Here is a 22,662-nt window from a genome sequence, read left to right as displayed (position 1 = left end):
AAATGTCTGCTGGAGGGAAGTTTGAAGAATACAGAATCACTTATAAAAAAAATCCTACAGTGGCCAATCAATCTGTTCATATTTATTGTGTAGAAAACCTGCTAAATTCTTGTCCCACTGTAAAAATTGTCCGTTATTTGTTTTGTGTTTTGGTGTCTCCAAAAGAGTTAATTGGCGAAAACGAGTCAGCATTAAGTGGGGTGGAGGGTGCCTTTCTACTGGGAAAGGAAATAGATAATGGATTTGTTAAGAAGAATCCTGCAGGGGATGGTGTCAATGGTTGGGCAGGCAAAGTAGGAAGGGGAACGTTGCTCTGTGAACTTACATTTTGGATCAGAATAATGAGCTTCCTGTTTGAATCATTCTGGCAGAAAGCCAACTTCAGTTTCAAAGCTTATCTTCATTTGTTTCTACAGAGTCGTGCTTGTGTTAAATAATAAAATGATATCATGGTATAACATAAGGATTGAAAAGGAGAGCCAGTGTGCTGGATGAGGACCTGAGGGCCAGGGTTCAAAACCTAATACAGTCCGACCTTGAGCCAGTCTCACCTACCTCACCAGGGTAAGGGTAAAACGGGGAGCGGGAGAACAATATATGCCACCTTGAGCTCATTGGAAGAAAGGTGGAATAGAAATAAATACATGTTGCCAGCAGGTCCATCCTGGCAACCTTGCCTGAAGCAGAATCCCTTTTCTCCTTGCAACACAGGATTGTCTTACTCAGGCTTCCTCAACCTTCGTCCTCCAGATGTTTTTTTGGCCTACAACTCCCATGATCCCTAGCTAGCAGGACCAGTGATCAGGGATGCTGGGAATTGTAGTCTCAAAACATCTGGAGGGCTGAGGTTGAGGAAGCCTGTTCTTACTTATTTGGCTAGCTATATAATGATTAGCTCTGCTCAATACAAACTCTTTGGAATGGAAACCTCACTTGACCTCGGACTCTGTACACATCACTGGCTTAAAACACATCTAAGTCATTATTTTCCCCCCTGGTTTGGGGGGGCCACACACATCAAAACATATTTTTTATAATGAAGCCTTCTTCCACTGTAGCTTGATTATTGAATAAACACATATAAAATATAAGAAGTGCAATGCTGGATCAGACCAGTGGCCCATCTAATCTGATACCCTGCTTTCCACAGTGGCCAGCTAGATGCGTATGGGAAGCCCACAAGCAGAATATAAAGACAACAGCCCTCTCTTGCTGAGGTTCCTAAACCACTGCCTCTCCTTGATTTCTCACCATTTATCTTCACTGAATGACCCTGACCTGGGTAGGGGGTGCATTTTGAGAGACGGAGAAAAACTTCTTTTTTGGTCTACTTTCTCCTGACCATGCATATGTTTATGTTTATCGAAACAGCTACCGGGGGGGGGGGTTGTTGTATGTGTATCTCTTTTATGGATATAAATGTGTTTCTGCATACATATGACCCCGACTCCTGCCCCCTCCCATTTAATTTTTCAAAGTTTCATTTAATTGCAAAACTGCTTGGGGGAGGGAATTGAAAGGATGTTTGCTGATAGGAGACTATTTGAGTGGTGTGAAGCTGACTTCTTCAAATTTCCTGAACATTTTTTACAAAGCAAAGCTGATTGCACATGATAGCAGAATTTGCAGGGGATTTTCACTTATTAACAAGTGTAAAAGGCAAAGCTTGTCTACTTGAAGAACATAGAAGCTATTCAAAATCCTGTCTCTATAAAGAAAAGCCTCTAAAGTAAAATTTATGAGCTTTTACTCAAAACCCTCTGTGCACAAAACTGCTTCCATTTTCACCACAGTGCTTTTCCAAAGCAAACAATTCTTTCCTGTAAGGTGTGAGGCTGCACAGTTCTGGAACTGTGTGTGAATCCATGTGCAGCCGCCAGAGCAATACCACTTCCTCTACTCTTTCCTTCCTCTCTGCTTCCTAAGGTTGTATTTTGTTAGATTTTTTAAAAAGAAAAAAGGATGCACTTCTATCAAGGACACACGCAGGTGGCTGAAGTAAAAATGATGCAGGGCTAGGAGCCATCGTAAGCGTCGGTGTGGTGAGTGTTGACGAGTGACTGTGTGCTTGCCAAGGTCATTATTATGTTTGGGGTATTTGAGGTATGACTGAAATACTCAACTCTCTCTGAAGTGTGACTTCTCTTCACTGTGATGATTGGGAAACTGCTGTATGGTTTGCAGACTATGAAGATAGGATGAAAATAAGATACTGGCTTGGATTTTGTGTAGTCTACACTGTTGGTCATGCCCTGACCTAAGGTGTACCGCTGCAGCAGCATTGACACAATTCCATCCTTTAGTTTTGGTTTGGTTTCTTAAAGAAGATGGGTGACCAGAGTTGAAGCCTCCTGTATCTTTTAATAGTTGTGTGTAAAAGAATTTTAGCAGGCACACACCTGTGTGACATGCAACGCCTTCCAAAGTTCTCTCTTCTGTACAAGTACTAAAGGGTACAGGATGCATCTGGTCACCCTAAAGAAAAAAACAAGAAGTTGGTAACATGCATGGGGGGGGGTTTAGTTTTGTTTTTAAAAAGCGGGTCCCAATGTTTCAAATTGTAGTTCTGTGTTGGTGCTATGTCTGAAGAAGCTTTGAGATTACTGCTTTATGCCAGCATTTTTCTCAAGCCTTTTATGAGAGTGTACCCTGCTTGTCTTCCCATTCAGTGTGGCATCAATAAGGACATAATCTATCAGAGAAGACCTACCATTTGTGTGTTCATTCATAAATCTTGCCCTAAAATGTACATATTTATTTTTATGTATACAGTCATACCTCATGTTGCATCTGCTTCAGGTTACGTGTTTTCATGTTGCGCCCCACGGCAACCTAGAAGTACCAGAACAGGTTACTTCTGGGTTTTGCCACTCGCGCATGCGCAGATGCATGCGCAGATGTGGCGCTTCGGCTTGCGTCAGTTCCATGTTACGGACAGGCCTTCGAAACGGATCCCGTTCGTAACACGAGGCTCCACTGTAGTCTGCTTTCATGATCGAGATTTTCATAGAATTTTTGACAAGGCTAGTATGGAAGAGGACAAGCTGAATGAATGGGAAGCAGAAATAGCTTCCTATGTTCCAGAATACAGTTTGGTCATAGGCACATAGGAAGCTATCGGATACTGACTTTGACCATTGATCCATCTAACTCAGTAGATTGGCAGCAGAGCTCCAGGATTTCAGGCAGCGGTCTCTCATGAGATGTCCAAGACTCCTCTATTACTCAACTACAGCACTTCCCCTATCCAGATATTCCTCCTATCTCCAGCCCATGGGTACTGTTTCATGATTTGGGGGTGGATGGGGAAGTTGGTGGATGCAAGCAAGAGTCAAAGTAAATCAAAGGATTACACTTTGATATATTTAAATTTAAATGGCAAATCAATAAGATTTAAGAGTATTTTTGTGATTACTTTGTATAATGCATAATATAGGTGCTCCTGAGGAATAATCACACTCCCTCTCTGTCAGTCCTCCCTGAATGGCATCCATCAAAATTACCATAAAGGTAAAGGGGACCCCTGACCATTAGGTCCAGTCGTGACCGACTCTGGGGTTGTGTCGCTCATCTCGCTTTATTGGCCGAGGGAGCTGGCGTACAGGTCTTGTGGCCAGCATGACTAAGCCGCTTCTGGCGAACCAGAGCAGTGCACGGAAATGCCGTTTACCTTCCTGCCAGAGCGGTACCTATTTATCTACTTGCACTTTGACGTGCTTTCGAACTGCTAGGTTGGCAAGAGCAGGGACCGAGCAACGGGAGCTCACCCCGTTGCAAGGATTCGAACCGCCGACCTTCTGATCGGCAAGTCCTAGGCTCTGTGGTTTAACCCACAGTGCCACCCACGTCCCTATAAAAGAAAAAGCTAAAGCATGGAGAGCAGGGAATGGCTAATTCACAAAGGGTCTTCCGAATTGTTACTCCAGTTTTTCGCATGCAAATTGTTGGCCCTCCAAGCTAGAGATTATGATAGAAAATATTGAAGAATCAGTGGGGCGAGTTCCGTGAAATACCAGCCTGGTGTCCAATAACAAACATAAGCTAATCCCGTGAATAATATTGAAGCCTTCATAAATACTTCTTTCTCAGAAGTTCTTAACACTGTTTGCCTTTTAGACTGCATGCTATTTCAGACAGCCGTCTCCTGTCAAAATAGAAATAGAAGTTGCAGACCAAGGCAGCACATATGCTTGTTTGTTGTGCATCATGGTTTATGGTACATTGGACAGTGTGGGCCAGACATGACTGTGGGCCTTATATTGCTTCCCTTAGATCAAGAGCAAGCTAATATGCTAACCCAGAAGTTTTAGTTCTGGTTATTTAACTTAACAATTAAAGCTTTTGTTAAAATCCATTTAATCTAACCAGCATAAGGAACACATTAGTTTTTCCTCTGTTCAGTCAGGGAACTCTATCCTGCATATGGCCACTGTACAAACAAACTAACCCTCCAACATCTGTCCCATCTGAACAGAGAGAATGAATGCCAAGAGGCCGAATTTGAGATGAACATACCAGAGGTTTCATCCCTTCTTTGCTCTGTATCCAAATGTGTTCTGCACCAACATTTGTCAGCCAAATCGCCTGAATGTCTAGAAGAATTTATTTTCAGTGCAGGCTTATGTTAAGCTAATGAGACTTTTTAAAGTGTTTCATGTAACTTATTACAAGACTATTGTGGAAAATCTTTTTTATTACTATTTTACAGTTTTTCTACTTGTAGCTTTCATTTTCTTTCTGCTATTGTTATAAATAACAAAATCAATTCCTTCCTGAATGGGAACATTTATTTATTTTTAAGCATCATGAATAGGTAGATAATATAGAAGCCCATCTAGTGGAGATTGGTGCATCTGATGGCCGGCATTATGTTCCTCCTCTTTCCATCCTCTCATGGGACAAATTGCATCATCTTTGCAAAACAGAGGCATTGGAGTAGTGCAGTTTGATATTCCCAACTCTATTGGCTGCCAAATTGTGCTTTTCACACCTTGAGCTCAAGAATCAAAATTGCAGTGCTTGTTTGAGTCTGTCTTAGCAGCCTTGCATTGAATATTCTGATTCTGGCTACTCTCTCTCTCTCCTTTTCCCTCCCAGTACTGAGGATTTCAAGGTTCAGCTTGCATAACAGGTAACAGCAGGCATTTCCTTCTCCTGTGCCGGGATATCCTGGCGCCCTTCAGTCTCTCTCTGACTGTGTTTAAAACAGACTGTAGCACAGAGGGGGAAAGCAGCCTAATCTAAAATTAGCAGCCTTGATAGAAGAAAGGCACACGGCTGTCCTCTGTACTGTTTGTCAATGAAACAACAAATCTAAACAGGGCCAGAATGCATTTCCTTTTCATGGAAAAAAAAGGAGGAGGGTAGTTTGGACAGCAGGAGGATGGAGCAATGGGGAAGAGAGCTTCAGGCTGCTTTTAAAGGGAGTGTGGGGGTTGAGGTTGGGGAATAGCTGAAAGGTTTCCAAGCAGTTTAACTTATCCAGAATAGTAATAGAACCACTGTTATGTATCCTAAACCTCAGGGGTGGAATTTTGGGTTTTGGATCTATCCTTTGCTGTCCTGTGCTTCCTGTATATACTGTATTTTTCGCCCTATAGGACGTACTTTCCCCCCTCCAAAAATGAAGGGGAAATGTGTGTGCGTCCTATGGGGCGATTGCAGGCTTTTGCTGAAGCCTGGAGAGCGAGAGGGGTCGGTGCGCACCGACCCCTCTCGCTCTCCAGGCTTCAGGAAGCTCTCCGCAAGCCTTGGGAGCCCGCGGGAGTTCCCGTTGGGCTCCTTAGGCTTGCGGATAGCAGCCTGCATGTTGAAGCCGGGGCGCCCCTGGGCTTCGGTTCCCCGACCTGGTTTGGAGGCTGGCGGCGGGGAGAAGCGCTGTCCCCCGACCTGGTTTGGAGGCTAGCAGATATTCGCAAGGCATGGGAGCCCGGCAGGAAGTCGCACCGGTCTCCCAAGGCTTGTGGAGAGCTGTCTGTTCTGGGGGGGAAATAATTTCCCCCCTTTATTTCCCCCCTCCAAAACTAGGCGTGTCCTATGAGCCAGTGCGTCTTATGGGGCGACAAATACGCTAGTTTATGGTGTCTCCTGGCCCTCACCTTTCTCTGCCACTGCCTTGTCTTCTGTGCACCATTGTGCTAAGCATACTGTCCCATATAATTTACAAGCAGTCAGCATTTTGATCACAGAAAAATGAATAGTATCATCATCACTGGCTGCCAATCATTTCCTGACACCAGCCCAAAGTGCTGGTTTTGAGGACCTGAGTATATTTAAGGACTGCCTTCTCCCCTACGCACTTTCACACTTAAATCTTCATTGTGCGCTCTTCTCTGTATCCTGCTGCTGGTTAAGATAGCTGAGAAGTTGCCTAGAGGCTGCCTTGTATAAGGTAGCTAACAGTTTGAATAATAATAATAATAATAATAATAATAATAATAATAATAATAATATGATGGCAGATAGCTACACAGAACAGGGTCTTCTTGGTGGTGGTACTCACTTTCTGCAATTGTTTGCCCTGTAATATCTAATCATTTCTCTGCCTGCCTGCCACCAAATCAAGATGCTGTTATTTCAGCATAATTTGGGCTTGGGCTATAACTGAGTATCAGTTTGGCCCTTGGGGAAGGTTTAATTTTGGTTTTGCGGCTTCTCTTTTTTCAGTTATGCTGTTGGGTGTCTTATTTGTTTAGTTGGTTGTAAGTCAGTTTGGAATGGACCAAATAAAGCGACTCACAAATCAAAACAATATATAAATTATTATGTATATTTTTATCTACTTATATATTTTTATCTGATTGGTTTATGGTAAAATATTTTATTAAATTAATTTAGGAAATAGCGGCGATGCAGCGCCCAGCATTTTTATTCTGTTCCCCACTCCCCACTGATTTTTGTGACAGCAACAAAAAAGCCCAGCACTCTGGTGGCAGTGTAAATTACCCCCTCCTCATTCATCATATGATGAGCACAGGGATTTCTTTATTTAATGTATATCCTGCCTGTTAGGAAAGCTTTCCTTACCATGTGGTTTACAAAAGCAAATGAATGAAGCACCTACTTAAGACACAAACCACAATACAATCCAGAAATTATCCTGCTTTGCATGCAGAAGGTCCCAGATTCAACCCCTGGTATCTCAAGGTAAAAGGGCAAGATAGCATGTGATAGAAAATACTGAGACCCTGGAGAGTTGCTGCCAGTCAGACAGTAGTGGGCTAGATTGAAAGGAGAGTCTAACCTGGTATAAGGCAACTTTTTGTGTCCTTATAACATGCAAACAGGATGCTTTTTCATTAAACACACACAAGTTCTGAAAATGGTTGTTTGTACTCCGCTTGGAGAAAATGCTGCTACAGTTGCGTTCTACTGCAGTTGGGAAGGGCCAGAAATTGAATTTTAAAATGCACACACACAGCACAGGTAACACTAGGCTGTAACCATTTGAAGTGGTTGAAGTGTGGAAGGAATGCCTGTGGAATTGTTAGAGGAAAAAGGAAAGGCATCTTTTGGTGCCTTAGATTTATTGTGGAATCCCCTTTGGAGGACTAGAGCTCACCAGATGCATGATGTTTATTTTTGCTTTATAGACGCGCACATAGAAAAAAAATTGTAAACAGCAGAGTGGAAAGGCTATGAAATTGCAAGAGACAGCCCATATAATTTCTGTGTAAAGGTTAAATAGATAAGAGAAAATCATAATGACAATTCATGAACACAGTAATTAGTAATAAACATTATCTTCCTATCTTTGTGTATCACTGATTTAACACCTATAGTAAGTGAGAAAATCACATTTTTCTTGAGTCCTAAATGACTAGGGCCAACATCCAATGATCTCTCCCTTTTTGCACAATGGAAATGCACTTGGACAACAGCACATCCAGTTTCTCTCCTCTCTCCTGCATGCCCAAAATCTGCTCTGGAGGGTCTGGTTGGTTGAGCTTACCTGGGGAAGCTGAGAAGATTGCATAACAACCCTCCTTAATCAACACAAACTTACACAAATTAAATATTTACTCAACTGATTAACATGATTCCCCATAGATCATACAGTTTTCAGGGACCATCTTCATTATATATATCTGTTTCAAATTCAACTCCTCTGCCAAATTATTAACTCAACGCTTTCAGACTAAGAAGTATTAAAGGTGAGATCTGAGCAACAGTTAACGTGGAAAGAGCTGCATCCACCTCAAGGAGGAGGCTCACAAGTAGCTCTTAATGCAGAAATCCTAGCCTAGAGCTAGGATCTCCAGATGCCAACAAAGAAGCAGGACTGAGTTGGATTTAGCATGCTTGCACAGATCTGTGAGTTCTTAAAGTATTTTTAAAAGTTCAGTGACACCGTTTCACATGTACCTACTTGGTCTTTATAATGTGGAGCAGTGAGAAGATTTAGTGCAACTGGATTGAATGCACAACCAATGCTATTTTTAAAAAAGAAATGAACAAGAAGTCCACAAACAGGCTCAGGCACTGGGGTGGCGGTAGTGATTTTGCTTTTCACTGATAATGTCATACACGGCACCAGCACTCGCTCAGCCATATTACAGAGCACTTGAAACAGCAATAGACGTAGTGGGAAACATTTTATTGTTAAATATCACTCTAATAAGTTAGCTCTTGAAAAAAAGAAATAACTTACTGGCAAGCTGAAACACCGCGGCTATGGCTTCTTCCCACCACTGGGTATCCTGGGAGATAATGGGCAGTTCCACCAATCCCAACACAAAGAGGAGCTGGCCAGCTGTCAGAGCCACCGTGGCAATCATGTTACAGGCTCGCATCATGTCAAACTGCACTGTGGGGAACAAAGGCATTAGTTCATTAGCATGAATGTGAAAGGCTTGAGAAGCCAACCATTTCCAGTCCCTTCTGAAAAAACTTGTGTGCTGCCAGATTTCTTAACTCGTACTTCTTTGCAAGTTAGGACAAAGAGATTAACATAAATATCACAAAAGTGTGCTGTTTTAAAGATGGGGAAGGGAGTCTGGTGTTCTGAGTTCCTGTGGAAGATCAGGATTAAAATGCTTCTCATTAATAAACAGACTCACTGACTGATGTAGTGTATCACAATTTGTTAGAAAAACCATCACGCTTGATCTTTATGGATATCACCACTATACATGCAGGTATTTTTTTAAGAAGAGATGGTTGCTGTTGCCATTATAATTATTATAGTGTTTTATACTTGACGTTTGTATTTACATTGTGCATTTATCTTTTATGCAAGCAGCTATATCCATGGTGGCTATTTAAAAGGAAATACTTTACACTGGATTAGCATTTGCTGAAAAGGTCTACATTTTTTCCTTATTTTCTTTTCATTGGTAGATTTCCTGTTTTCATCCTTTTCCTTCCTCTCCCTCTAGGATTCATAAGCACCACTGTGTCAGCGCAACATCCTAGCTTCCTGCTGGTATGAGGTAGAATTTTCTTGCCGTACAAATGGCTGCACTTGAAGGGAAACCTTTCTAGAACCAAAATCAAAGTTTTGTTTTATAAAATGCTCCTGTACAGTGGAATTGTTGGTCAACCACTTAAACTAGAAATTTAAAGCATCCAAAATTTATTTTTGTCAAACTGATTCCATATGTTCAAAAGGGACCACGTAGCAAATAATGGGAAATATCTCTGAGACTACGAATGGGGTAGAAATTCAGTTCAGTTTGCATTTAAAAGCTAACCTAACCAATTCACATTTTCTCAGATAATACAAGAATAAAAATGTAGCCATTCTTCAAAAATTGCACTTTTCTTTCCTTCCTTTTACAGTGCAGTTGTCCAGCCAAGTAATGTGTGTAAAAATGCATCAAGTGTGCATCAAAATTCATATAATAGTGAAAATAACATATAAAGATGTATTACAGGAGTGAAAAGTGCTTGCAAAATGGGCATAATAGAAATTCGCTGATGAATTTTCATCAGAACTTTTTTTAAATGCAAGTGATATGGACATGCAGAAAACAGAGCTTAATATTAGAAAAATGAGAAAATTATGAAATCAAACTTGACAGATTTGCCCTTTCCAACCCAACAACCTGGAGCTGCGAGCAGATAGAGTACGTAATATTGGCCTGGATGGACAATTTGTCTGACCTGAAGTGAAACAGTTTCCTGTATTAACAATAAGAATGTGAGTAATCTTCCCTATGTATGAAGATATTATAATGTGGTGGGGGAACCCCTACCTTGCAGCACTCCAACAAACACACCTCTAACTAAAGTCTCTGCTATCTGCTCTGCACACAGATGAAACCAGCATGGGCTTCAGTTAGGGTGGGAATTTAATATATATATATATAGGCAAAATGGGCAAAACTTGTTTTAGAGGCTGGGAAGCTGATATAGATCTACATGTACATCTTAGGATGCAATGGGTTAGAAGGCTCTGCAATATTTTGGGACCCTCACCTTTTAAAACCTTTCAAAAACCCTTACAATTTTAAAAAGCAATCAAGAGATGAGATTGTAAAAGCAGAAAAGAGCAAAAATTTATCCCTTCTAACTTGAAGGTTTACATGTATTTCTAGAAGTCAAAAACACTGATTAGGAATGAGCTATATATTCTCAAGATATGAAATATACTCTTTAAAGTGTAGTTCCACTTTGATTTGCAGTAGACAAGTTCCTGAGTTTTCTAAATATATTGTATCTGCACACTGCATTTGAATAATAGAATCATAGAATTGCAGGAATTTCAACTAGATCGTACATGACAGATGGCCATCTCTTGGGAGTCTGTTCTGCTGTCAAACAGCTCTTACTATCAGAAAGTTCTTCCTGATCTTTAGTTGGAATCTCCTTTCTTGTAACTCAAATCCATTGGTCCTACCCTCTGGAGCAGGATAATTTTTTTTTTTGCTCCATCCTCTAGCCTTTTAGATATTTGAAGATGGTTATCATATCTTCTCTCTTGTCCCAGACAATTGTTGTTACGGTATATTGTCATAGCTGCTACGTGTCTCTTGCAAACTTTCATGTTTACTCCTCATCTACATCTCTGTTATATAATATTTTTGCATTAAAGGCTGGTTGTTTTGCCCATTTATGATTTCCTTTTGGCTTTGTTGCAACCTTTATAATAACCCTGAACTTAACAAACAGCATCCTTGTAACCATTGCAAACACTCTTTTTTCTTTTCTTTTCTTGTGACTTTGTATAAGCTCTGCACAATCACCAGTGGCATTGCCAGTAATCATTAGCATCTCAACCTATTGTTCAGTGTTGTCACTCTGACAAAAGTATTTCAGGGGGCCCACCTTCTTGTTTTGGAATTTTTTAATCTGCTGTGCCTTCTACATTAAAAACTAATTGTTGATGGGTTTCCCATATGTCATGATACATTGTTGATAAGCCCCTGATTCCTCTTGCATTGACCATTTGGAAAAGTCTTCCTTTAAGATACATGTCAGATCCCCTGACTCCCACATCAAGATTTCCATACAAGAAGCTCTGATACTAAGTGAGTGTCAATGCGCTAATATCCCAATAACACACAGCTCTATCTCTCCATTCCATCTGAATCAGAAGAGGCTGCAAAAGTGTTGGATTGATGTCTGGCAGCAATGATTGAGTAGGGGCAATAAGCTGAGGCTAATAAGACAGGTGCTGCAGGTGGGTGGTTTGGGAACTAGGTGAATGGCCTGACTGGGATTGCAGTGTCCTTGAAGGAACAGGCTCATATTATGAGAATACAGTACTTGTGGCTTCCCAGGTATAGCTGTTCTTGGACTTGGGTAGCCTGGCTCTGTTGTCTGTGTTCTAGAGACCTCCTTTCTGGACTACTTTATGTCTTCCCTGCTGCAGTGTGTTCGGGGCCTTTCCATCTGTACTTCAAACCATCTTTCTGGGTCAGCCTACCACTCCCATCAAACAGCTCATTTCCAGCAACTATGGTGTTGTTATTCAGAAGCAAGGGTAAGCCAGTAAGGTATACTTTCCCATTTACTTCTTAGAAGATGCAGCTGTGCTTGGAGGAGTCACACCCACGACTTTTAAAAGCATGAGAATGCAGTATCAGAAGGGTAATACTTTTGTTTATTTTGAAAAGGAGACACTTGTAAGGCAAACTTCCAGGCATTGTTCCAGAGTCAGGACATCTCCTCTCTGAAATCCACATGATTAGTTCTCTTTCAACATCTTGTTCCTAACATTTCTCAAGATGCACTCTTGACAGGCTAGTTTAAGAAAACTCCACTGGATGCAGCCTAAAAAGTTGTGTCATTGATGAATACATCTTTTTACACAACACTGACTGGACTTCTATGGGGCTAGGCCAGGCCCCTGGCCACCCTTCAAATCTGGTCTCATACAACTTTCTTCCTGGTCCAGCTCTGCACACAAATCATTGTGATGCTACAATTCTTTCAGTGGGCCTGCACTAAAAGCACCACCCAACTGCTGGTAAGGGCAGAGGGCAAGGGGCCAAGTTTTTATTATTATTATTAAAGATTTTCTTGATTTACAAAAGTGTGTGCAATCTCTCTCTCTCTCTCTCTCTCTCTCTCTCGTATCCCCCCCCCCATGTAACATTTTTACAAATCAGTTTCATTTGTTGAGACATTAGGAAGAAAAGGGGCAAAGATATGGAGGTGGGTGAGGGGTGAGGTCGGGTGGCGATGTTTCTATTTTACTTACTATATGTAGGGTTTGGTGTCAGCGTTGCTTGTGCAGGTTCTTTGTTGTTCACCTGTGTTCCTTTGGTGGTGAGAGAGGTTGGGGTTGGCCTATGGTGTGGTTGTTCATTTGTGGTTGGCTGTGGTGGTCTTTGTTTTCAGGCAAGGGGCCAAGTCGACACTGATTCTATAAAGGGAAATTGTGTTGCTTCTTGCTTAGCTACCAAGGTAGGAGATAAGCTCAATAGACTGAAGAGTCTTCTTGCCTCCTAATTAGGCTATCCATAATTTTAATTTAAGTGAGTGTATTCTCAGTTTAGAACACCTTAAGTTACACTGGCAATGTGGGAGCAGCTGCAGTATATGAGCTTTCTGTGCCACCAAGGGAGCATGGGACACCCCAGAACACAGAGGAGCCCATGTTGTGCCCAGCTTCGTCCCTCCCTGAAGTGGTTTAATTCAGAACAAACTTGTGAATAGACATTCAGAATTGATACAGTCTGGGAACAGACAAATCACTCTCTTTCCAGTTACAGAAAGCTGTGTGACTTCCACCAGAAACAGCAGCCCTGCACCTCTTCTTCATAGTTCTCCCATAACTTGTGGTAACTCTAGATAACATGATGCCACAGTGAAGTAGAGAGCAGGGATCAGGAAAAGTCTAGTGCCTTTTGCATTACTAGATGCTGCCAGAGGGGGAAGTGCATTATATATTTTGGGTGGCAGCCATGCACCTCCTGTAACATCTAGCTCTGATTCAAACCTGTACCTTGTACAGCAGATGTTGCTGTTTTTTAATTAGTTTTGTGCAGTCTGATCCTATGCATGTTTACTCATAAGTAAACACCAGTGAATTTAACAGGACTTACTTCCATGGAAATGTACATAGCGCTGCAGCCACCAAGTGGAAATCAATTAGGTCTAGTTGACAGTGCATTCAAGTTCCAAAACCATCTCAGATTTTCATTTCTATTATCCAGACTAGACCAAGGCAGGTACAGTTAATTTAATTTCCATACTTATGAACACAGGCTTTATTTGGTTATGCTAAATGATGTCCTCAGGGACATTAGTGCTCTGTAAATGCATAACAGTCAGATTAGACAATAGTATGTGATTTGCTGGTGTAATTAAATAAAAATGATCTCATTTAGAAACCTCATTCTGCTTGGGATTTAAACATACATCTCCATCTTCTTGTTTGCTCTTTCAGTGGCTGAAATTATTTTAAAACTTGAAAACTGAACTGTGAATTATTTGCTGAAAGGTTGCTTTTGGATAGAGCTAGCTGGGATTTTGGGGTACATTCTGTTACTCTTTTCAGATACAATTTGTTGAGCAAAATTTGTTTCAGACATAAATGTAGCATGATTGTCAACAGTCCTGACTGATTGCGCATGTCTCTCCCTTGCCCCCCCCCCCGAAGTTGAGCCTCTGTGATATGAATTGGAGAAGGCTAGATTTTTATGGCTTTCTATACCAGTGAGAAGTTGCCCTGGCAATCAAACATGTATCCAGTTTTTAACAGGGATAGATTAAGAGATTTGCTGAGTTTCAGGTCAGAATAGTTTGTTTGGAAAATAGTATTTCGGTTGCCTTTAAATGCTTGGCTAAAGCTGCACCAGGCAATGAGCTTTGTGTTTTCAAAGGGAGGTGGTATTTCTTATCTCTTTTCACAGAGAAGATTAAAAACCTTCTCCATGCAGGACAAGCAATGTGTTCTTAGATGAAAAAATGTGTGTGTGTATGTGTGTGTGCAATGTGTGAATTTCTTGCATATTGTTATGTTTAAGAATGTTTCTTTTTGTCATTTTTGGCAGAAAGAAAGAGCAGAGGTTGGGGGGTGGGGATTACATAGGTGACTGAGAGAGTATGATGACTTCATCTTTCCATCTTGTGCACATGTGCACATAAGCTAAACCTGAAGCGACACTGGATGTGTTTTTGTGGTTCAAAGCAGCTATAGGGGCTCCCAAATTAGATAGGAGAAGCAGCAGTGTGGGTGGGGGTGTAAGCCTTTCTTCAATGCATGATTATTTCCCTGATCTAGTTTGCCTGCTAAAGTTTGCTCCATGGGGAAGAACAAAGCTGCACTGTACACATACTGCAGCCTCCACTTGCCACGGAAGCTGAGATGTAGCTCCTGAATCAGAACATAACCCTTCACACACACAAAAACCACCACAGGGCTGTGCAAATGTTGCCCAACTTGTATTTTCTAATATTGGAAAGAATAGCAAGGAGTAGGCTAGAAATGGTTGAAAAATCCTCCCTCGTCACCCTTCTTTTGAACAGACCAGCGTCCCAGTCTTTTTCAGTGAAGATGATACCAGCTAGATGCGTTTTAAAGTGCCTCAGATTGTCTTAGGACACAATCGTGTGGCAAAATACATAGGATTTGTTCAGATAATGGGGGTTTACATAATTGGGACCCTGCCTGTACCATCCTTTTGGTTTGCACTCAAATACCACAGAGGTCTCAGTAATATAGCCTATCATAGCTAAACTCTATTTTTGGTATCTTCTGGTTTCTGCCTGGCTGTTTTCCAAGAAGAAATATCTGAGACGTGGCTAATGATCCCTGGGATTGTCTGGTTTGATGCCTCTATAAACATTTTCCAGTTTCTTTTTCCCACACAGAGCCGTGCCTCTGGCCTCGCTGCCACTCCCCCCCCCCCCCCCGGATTTCATAGTGAAAATGTATTTTATATAAATCATACCCTGTGAATAGACAGATGTTTATATCTAGCGAACATGGGAGTCACGTAGACACTCACAATATTGGGCCACTCCCCACCTCTAGACATGCTTGACCCTAGGAGCTATAATAAGGAAATAGCTTCATTGCTCTGTGCGTCTTTGAGAAACAAGCTTCATATCACTTGCCTCTTTCCTGTGTCTTCAACATCCCTGAGAATTGTCCAAGTCCCCTGTTCCTGCCCCCCTCATTTAATTTCCTTTCCATGATTGGTTTTAGACTCTGCAATGCCTAAACAGTATTCCTTTGCAAGTACAGCCAGAGACACAATCTCTCTGTCTGAGTACAGCACTCATTATAATAGCGTCTAAGCATCCTGCTCTCTGGGCAGCAACAACAGCTCATTCATAACCACCATGATTGCTGTTTGACAAAGAAGCCCACATCCCATTCTACATCTCCAGTGCCAAGTGCTTTCTAAAAGAAAGAAAGAAAAATCTAAAGAGATTTAGGCAATTCTTCAGACCAGGAATGGGAGACTTGTTCAGTGTGAGGGGACCTTCTAATGGGTTGTAGTATTTGGATAACATTCAGATCCAGAGAATCAGCAAGGTAGTGCAAGCTCAAGGAGATAGAATGGACTTCAAACAAAAATGAGGCATAGCACTTCTAAATACTCCCTGAAATTTTGCAGAAACTATATGCATTTTAACAACAACAACAACAACAACAGGTAGCTATGTTGATTATGTTGTGTGGAAGTGCCTGGTGTGCTCTGGTCCATGGGGTCACGAAGAGTCAGACACGACTAAACAACAACAAACAACAAAAAATGTTGATTAGGAGAAATTTGCGCTAAAATGCTGATGAATTTTATGGGGAACCCCCCCTCCCCTTGTAATCTGATGTGGAAATGTGGAGATGGGAAAAATGAGAAACCTAGATAAACCTAAATTGACAGATTCGCCTATCCCTGGGGTAATCAGTGCTGATCGTGGGGCCTGTTTGCTGCTGATCCCAGGGGCGGACTTTGGTTTTTCAAATTTCAATGGCACCCTGTACAAGGCCAAAATTTTGGACGTTCACCCCTCGCCTTCTGTTCTGTTCAATTCACTATGTTATAGTTGCAACGTCCTGCAACAACCCTAAGGCTTTTTGCCCAGTGCAGCAGAACTGGTCACGCTGCCCTAAATCCGCCTCTGCACTTTGATTCTCCCTACTCTCTGTAGTCTTTTAGACCTCTTATTAGCACCTCATTTTGCTGCTTGTATAAACCAGGTTTTGTCTCTGTTGCTTCAAGTAGATTATACACAGGGCCAAATATACTGTATGCTGAATACTGTATACTGTATTCTACATATGACCACACCACACATGTAAGAATTAGGTGCCTGAAAAGTAATGCTATATTGGCTCTCTTTTTAAAGGAGGGCTGTTACCTATGTAACTGTTTAGATTGATTAAAAAACAACAAGCATTTAGCCCTGATGAGACCTTACAAGACAAGTAGGAGGTTTTGGAGGCCTTCTAGTGATCAGAGGCAGTGGTGTATATTTCCTCCCTTGCCCTGAGCTAAAAGAAGAGCTCTTTATCTTCCACTGTGAAAAGCAGAAGCAGAATAAATTAGTGGAAAGAAGCAGCTGTATGCAAATTGGTTAATTTTGTGTACTCTATTTGAGCTCTGTATGCTTCTTAACAGTAGTACAGCTATATTAGAAACTTCTTTGTCATTCTCTTCCACAGTGGAACTGAAAGGTGCAAACACCTTAGATTAATTTGGGTTGCATTTTTTTGGAGTTTGCAGAATTTGGCTACCTTCCCGCATAGTTTTCCCCCCCTTCTCCTCTAGCACAGTGACGGGGCAGGTGCATGTCCTGGGGGCATGGCACGCCACCTGCAGGGGCATGGTGCCCAGTGCGGGTAGGCGAGCAGCCGCAATGGCACCCCACTGGGATCACGCTGCCAGGAGCGGTGCGCTCCCACCCTCCTCTTCCTCTGCCAGTGCTCTAGCACGAAATGGACATAGATCAGGTTAGAAGTCAGCTGTTCTGTTTCTGTCTATCATATGAAACATGGTGTATTAGTTAACACTTGCTCTGTGTCAGTGTGTAAATCCATTGAACATTGGCTATGTGCCAAAGCTTTTAGACTGATCTGGACTTTTTGTGCAGCATCTGCTTTTTGACACATGAGGCTTCCGAGAGTGCTGGGGTGGTGTCACTGCCAGATTTTCTTGTGCCACGCTGTTCTGGTTTTCAGAGGCAAAAAATGTACCTTATGGTCCTCCCTTTTCATGCTTGTGCATTAAGTAGCAGACCTGGCTTATTTGAGCTGCTCAAGATTGATAGCCGCCACAGTATATTAAATTCTGTCCCATTAAAAAGGCACTTAAAATAAGGAAAGGGGAAAGGAAGAATAGGGAATCTGTGGCCATCCAGATACTATTGGACTGCAACTCTAGTCATCCCTGACTGTTGTCCAGTCTTGTTGGGTCTGATGGGAATTGTAGTCTTCTGGAGACCCAAGCTTCTCCTTCCATTTGGGGCTATATAATTTACAAAAAAAAGTGACTCAAAGTGCAGCGGGTGACTATGACAGAAGTTTAGAAAATCATGCATACCTAGAACTTGTAGTTATCCAGTGAAATTGCTTGGCTGTGGATTCAGAACATGCAAAAAGAAGGGTCATCTTCACAGCATTGATGTATGGAATTCACTGCCACAAAACATGGTGATGGCCATAACAGGGGATCAGTGACATGCATGGAGATTTATCGACAATTGTTAGCTATAATAACTGCATGGAGCCCCACGTTCCAAGGCCACTTGCCAGTAAATGCTGGTTGCAGGAAAAACAACAGCATGAAAGGGTTATAACCCTCACATCCTTCTTGTGGGCTTCCCAGCGGCATCAGTTTGCCACTTTGAGAAAGAGGATGCTGGGCTAGATATAGCCATTTAGTCTGATCTAGCAGGGTACCTCAGATGTTCTTAAAATCATTTTGTTCCCTATTTAGTCCAAGAGCACAGCATATCTTTGTAGCAATACAACCGCAGATCTTTCTGCTATGGAATAACTTTTTGTTAGGTTCTTTATTAAGAATATTAAATGATACAAATAAATAGGCAAAGTCTTCTCATGTCATTGGTATATCACAAAAATAGCATAATGAATTTGCAGTAATATCTGCAACATATGGTGCATTACTGGAGGTTAGTGTGTAAGTTATTGGTTTGTGAATTGGTTTAAACAAAAACAGTAATGTATCTGTCGGTACCAGCATGAGTGCTAGAAAATTTTCTTTCTTAGAAAAGTAAAATGCAGACTTATCAGTATTCTAACAAGACCCTGTGATCAGGAGCAACAACAGCCACTCCTGACATGGACTGTGGACTTCTAAACTGATGGCGTTTAACTGATTGGCTCTTGATGAAGTGTTAAGGGGAGTGTCCCTCTGTGAGCATCTCATATGATGTCTTCATCTTGGACTAAGATATAATCTGGGCCAGGAAAAATAAATAAGCAGCCAACTACAGGCAAAATTGTTGTGAGAATCTGCTGAGGGTGGTTTCCTTAGTCACAATCAGGCTGAGATGTTGGGGCAGCACCTCTTCAGAGGAGGCAAGAGGGGGAAAGAGGATATCCTAGAACAAGTTTCTGGAAGCTCTGGAGCTGGTAGACTCTCATACCATTTGCATTTTTCCTCCTCCACTTCTTCTGCAAACTGTGTCAGCATTAGAAACAAAGCATGTTTTATCCCTCCCCACCACCCCATCTTGTCTTAACTATTTAGTAAGATTTACATGAACAAAACAGAAATGGAACATGAGTCAGTTGCAGGGCTGCATGATTTAATTAATTCCACAATCACATCTCACCAGCAATTGCTTTTTTGGCACAGAACTCAACATCTTAAGAACAAGAGCTTTCTATCACTAATTGCGGTGTGTGATGGATTTTTGTCAGTATCATCGCTAGGGTGGGACAAACATCCTTCACATGCTGCTGTCCCAACTTAAGTTTCTAGACTTCATGGCTTATTTGTGGGAAACATCTGGTCAAATTTCAAAAGCCAGGAGTGGAAGGACTGGGCCAGATTTCTAGTACTCGGGGGAGATTGAGAGAATGCAGTGTGCACAAAAAGCAAATGCATGCAGATTTGTATAGCTTATTCTGATCACATCTTTCAGCTTTACCTGTAGCAGAATTTGAGTTATTTAGGATGCAGATTTGTGAAAGGGTGTGTGTGCAGAATATGCAAAATTTTGTTTCTCTCTCATACCCTGCTAAACTGGATTTGCTTACTTTCCATTCACTGAATGCAATTCTTAGTGGCATCACTTTCTCAATAACACTTCTGGGTGGGTATAACTGGCTCAGTTTGGAAGGGGATGTGTATGGCTTGTTTTTGTCCCACTTTTAAGCCCATTTTACATTTTGAGATGAATACCTACTCGTATGGGTACCAATATGTGACAGCAATTGAATAAGAACTTAACTGACAAGAGCAAAATATGGGCAAATTGATTGTGTTGTGTCAGATAAGGCAGGAATGGGGAACTTTTGGTCCTCCAGATGTTGCCAAACTACAACTCCCATCAGTGCTAGCAAGTGTGACCAGGGAATGAGAGCTGTAGTTCAGAAACAACTGGAGGACCAAAAGTTGCCCACTCCTGCCTGAGATAAGGGTGTGTCCAGATGAACTGTTTATTGCAGGTTTATCCTGATTTGCTGGTACTAAGCTTACAAGGAGGTTTGGAAATATCTGATATTTACTAAACATTCATTCTGATTTCTTTGCGGGGAGTTATATGAAAATGAACATTCTTCCTGATTTGCTTGTGGAGCGTTTACACATCATCCTGTTAATCATTCTTTAAAGTCATCTTCTGAACAGCAAAAAGGCAGTTTGCACTAGGGCAACAAAACACTACAATCGCTTTCAATTGCACAAACCTAAATTTCCAGGTATGCGCTTGGATCCCTCCCACAAAATACTGACAGCCTGGATGCACCTCAAGGAAGCTGAGTTAGAGAGCGGCTTCTGAGAAGTACATTTTCTCAAGCCATTCTGAATCCCCCTTCTGAGTTTGGAGAAGGCTATTTGAAAGAGGCTGTAGACACATGCTTTTCATGCAGGAGATCCCAGGTGCCTTCCTTGACATCGCAAGTGAAAAGCATCAAATGGCACAGTGGCGCTGAGTATATGGGGCAGAGGGGGCTTCAGCCCCCTCAATATTTGGGAGCATGGGGCTCAGCCCCAGTATCCGGTTCGAATGCTGCATTTTAATTGGTCATATCATCCTGCCACCATCCCTGAATGCCTACTGTCCCTCTCCACACCTAGCAAAGTATTGCCACCTAGTGAGCTGGAAATCACACAACAAAGGGTAAAACCACGCATGACACTAAGTCATGTGTAGTTTTTCTCTTTACTTTTTTAAAAATAAAATAAAATAAGGTGCAACTAGGGAGGCTGTAATCTGCAACATGAGACCTGGGCACAGGATGGGGCTGCTTAACCCTTTCCCTTACATCAGGCTTCTGCCTAAAATTGCTTTCCCATCCTTCTTAGCTTCCTCAACAGGGGAAAATGTATGCCACTTTGTCAGGAAGTCTTCAATCCTGTTTTGGGCATTGCTGAGGCCTTATTTCTAACTCAAGGTTGAGCACGGGGTCTGCAGGTCTGTATTTCTTCCTTGCCTCCGTGCTATAATTTTACCTATGCTATTTCTTCATTGTATACCAGCAAGGTCTAGATGAAGCATTTAACAGCAAAGACACAAATGAGAGCTTCTCATCCCATTGGAGTTGTGCCTGTCCACAAAAGTGCACACTTTGGCCTGGTTTCAGACTTGAGTTTGACTTTTATGGTGTCTCAAAACTTCCAGTTTGCGCCTCCTGCTAGAGACCAGGTGTGCAATTGTCATGACCCAAACTTGCTTTCTATTTCCCCCTCTCTTCTAGTTTCTTTCTTACTTACTGGGGCTCAGACTCAAGAGATGCTGGAAATCCACAACCTCTCTGAGGTGTGCAGCCCTTTTCTGGTTGAGCCATGAGATGGCAAGTGCTTCAAAGTCAGGTCTTCCCATGTGTCAAGTGCCGACACCTGACTCGAGAGGTGCTCTCTACATAACACAAGATAGACAGTGATGACGAAAATCAAGACTTACGTTTGACAGTGCTACGAGATTCCTGGAACCCAGCTGGCTCCGAACCCCAGCCCAAGGATTCACATTCACGCTCTGCCCCTTGCCCATGCCTGGCACCTGTGCCTGCACCTCCTCTTCCCTTCTCTGCCAGCCAGCACATCTTCCACAGCCCCACACTGCGCTTTCGCCCATCCTCCAAGGTCTGATACACCCAGTTGGGGGTAAAGGCAGCGGCGTTGTTGAGAATAAGTGAGACCAGAGCTACCAACACAGCTGTGGCTACCAGCTTCTGGACAGTCATATCTGACTGTCATCAACCGCTGGCAGCCTCTCTTTGTAGAAGATCCAAGAGTCCCGATCAGCTGCAGTACATTTAATTGGGGCTGCAGATGGGAGGCAGGCGCAGGATGAAGTTATGAATGGCTAGAGAACATCACCATTCATTCTCAAAGTCAGCTCCTGGGGGGTTTCTGATTGCACAAAGAGCAACTAGGCAGAGAGGGGCAATCCATATAACGAGCAGAAGCGAGGCTTCCAGAGTTCTGTCTTCCCAAGCAGTGCCTTATCCACCTTCCTGCACTTTGAGCAGAGCCAAGCTGGTGAAGAGCTGAAAGATGAGGTGCATTCTTTCTGGAACCAACTTGCGAAATGTTGATGTAGGAAGTGCTGCGTTCTTGGACAGTAGAGGCTAAAATGCCTGCAAACGGTGCCGGTGCCTCAACCTTCTGGAACACAGCTGTGAGAGGAGACTAAGATCTGCATAGGAGTTAGGCAGCAAGAGCTCTTAAATCGTTTCACAGCTGCCCCAAACTCAGAGCATCCCACAGACGCAGTAGAAATTCATTCTTAACACCAAGACAAATTCTGAGGAAAAATTCAACACTTATTCCCCAAGGAGCCCTGGAAAGCTAGTGTATTCCGAGGAAATCTGTTCTGCTGCCCCTGTTCTTCTGCGAATGTCAGGGCTGTGTGAGGTAGAAGCAGGATAGCAGAACCTCTGCTGCAAGGAAGTTTTTTCCTCCTATCTCTCAATGGAGAGGAAATGGTTGTTTTTGTGGCTGTTTTTGGTGAGCCTCAGGGCGTAGCCGGCTGCAACAAACAGAGCCACTGCCACAGCAGTCAGATGTGAACAGGATGTGTTTCCTGAAAGGAAAAAGACTAAGGGAGACTTCTAAAGTTCCAATCTCT

At 42.3% G+C, this 22,662-nt stretch overlaps 2 protein-coding genes across 3 annotated transcripts in view; one reads left to right on the top strand and one right to left on the bottom strand.

The window, feature by feature from the left end:
* TMEM204 (transmembrane protein 204) overlaps positions 1 to 22,582 on the bottom strand; it is a 31,341-nt gene extending 8,759 nt beyond the window's left edge. Inside the window, exons 1-2 of the mRNA XM_082200156.1 lie at positions 21,496 to 22,582; positions 8,651 to 8,806 (exon numbers count right to left, since the gene is read on the bottom strand). Coding sequence (XP_082056282.1) covers positions 8,651 to 8,806; positions 21,496 to 21,775 — 436 coding nt within the window. The 5' untranslated portion in view covers positions 21,776 to 22,582. The remainder of the gene's footprint in view (positions 1 to 8,650; positions 8,807 to 21,495) is intronic.
* IFT140 (intraflagellar transport 140) overlaps positions 1 to 22,662 on the top strand; it is an 80,686-nt gene that overhangs the window by 39,383 nt on the left and 18,641 nt on the right. The gene's annotated exons all lie outside the window — the stretch shown is intronic.

This window comes from Podarcis vaucheri (genome assembly GCF_965113315.1).
Source record: "Podarcis vaucheri genome assembly, chromosome: 14".
Taxonomy (NCBI): Eukaryota; Metazoa; Chordata; class Lepidosauria; order Squamata; family Lacertidae; genus Podarcis; species Podarcis vaucheri.
Note: the sequence above shows the minus strand (reverse complement) of the source record. Positions and strands in the feature narration are given on the sequence as shown.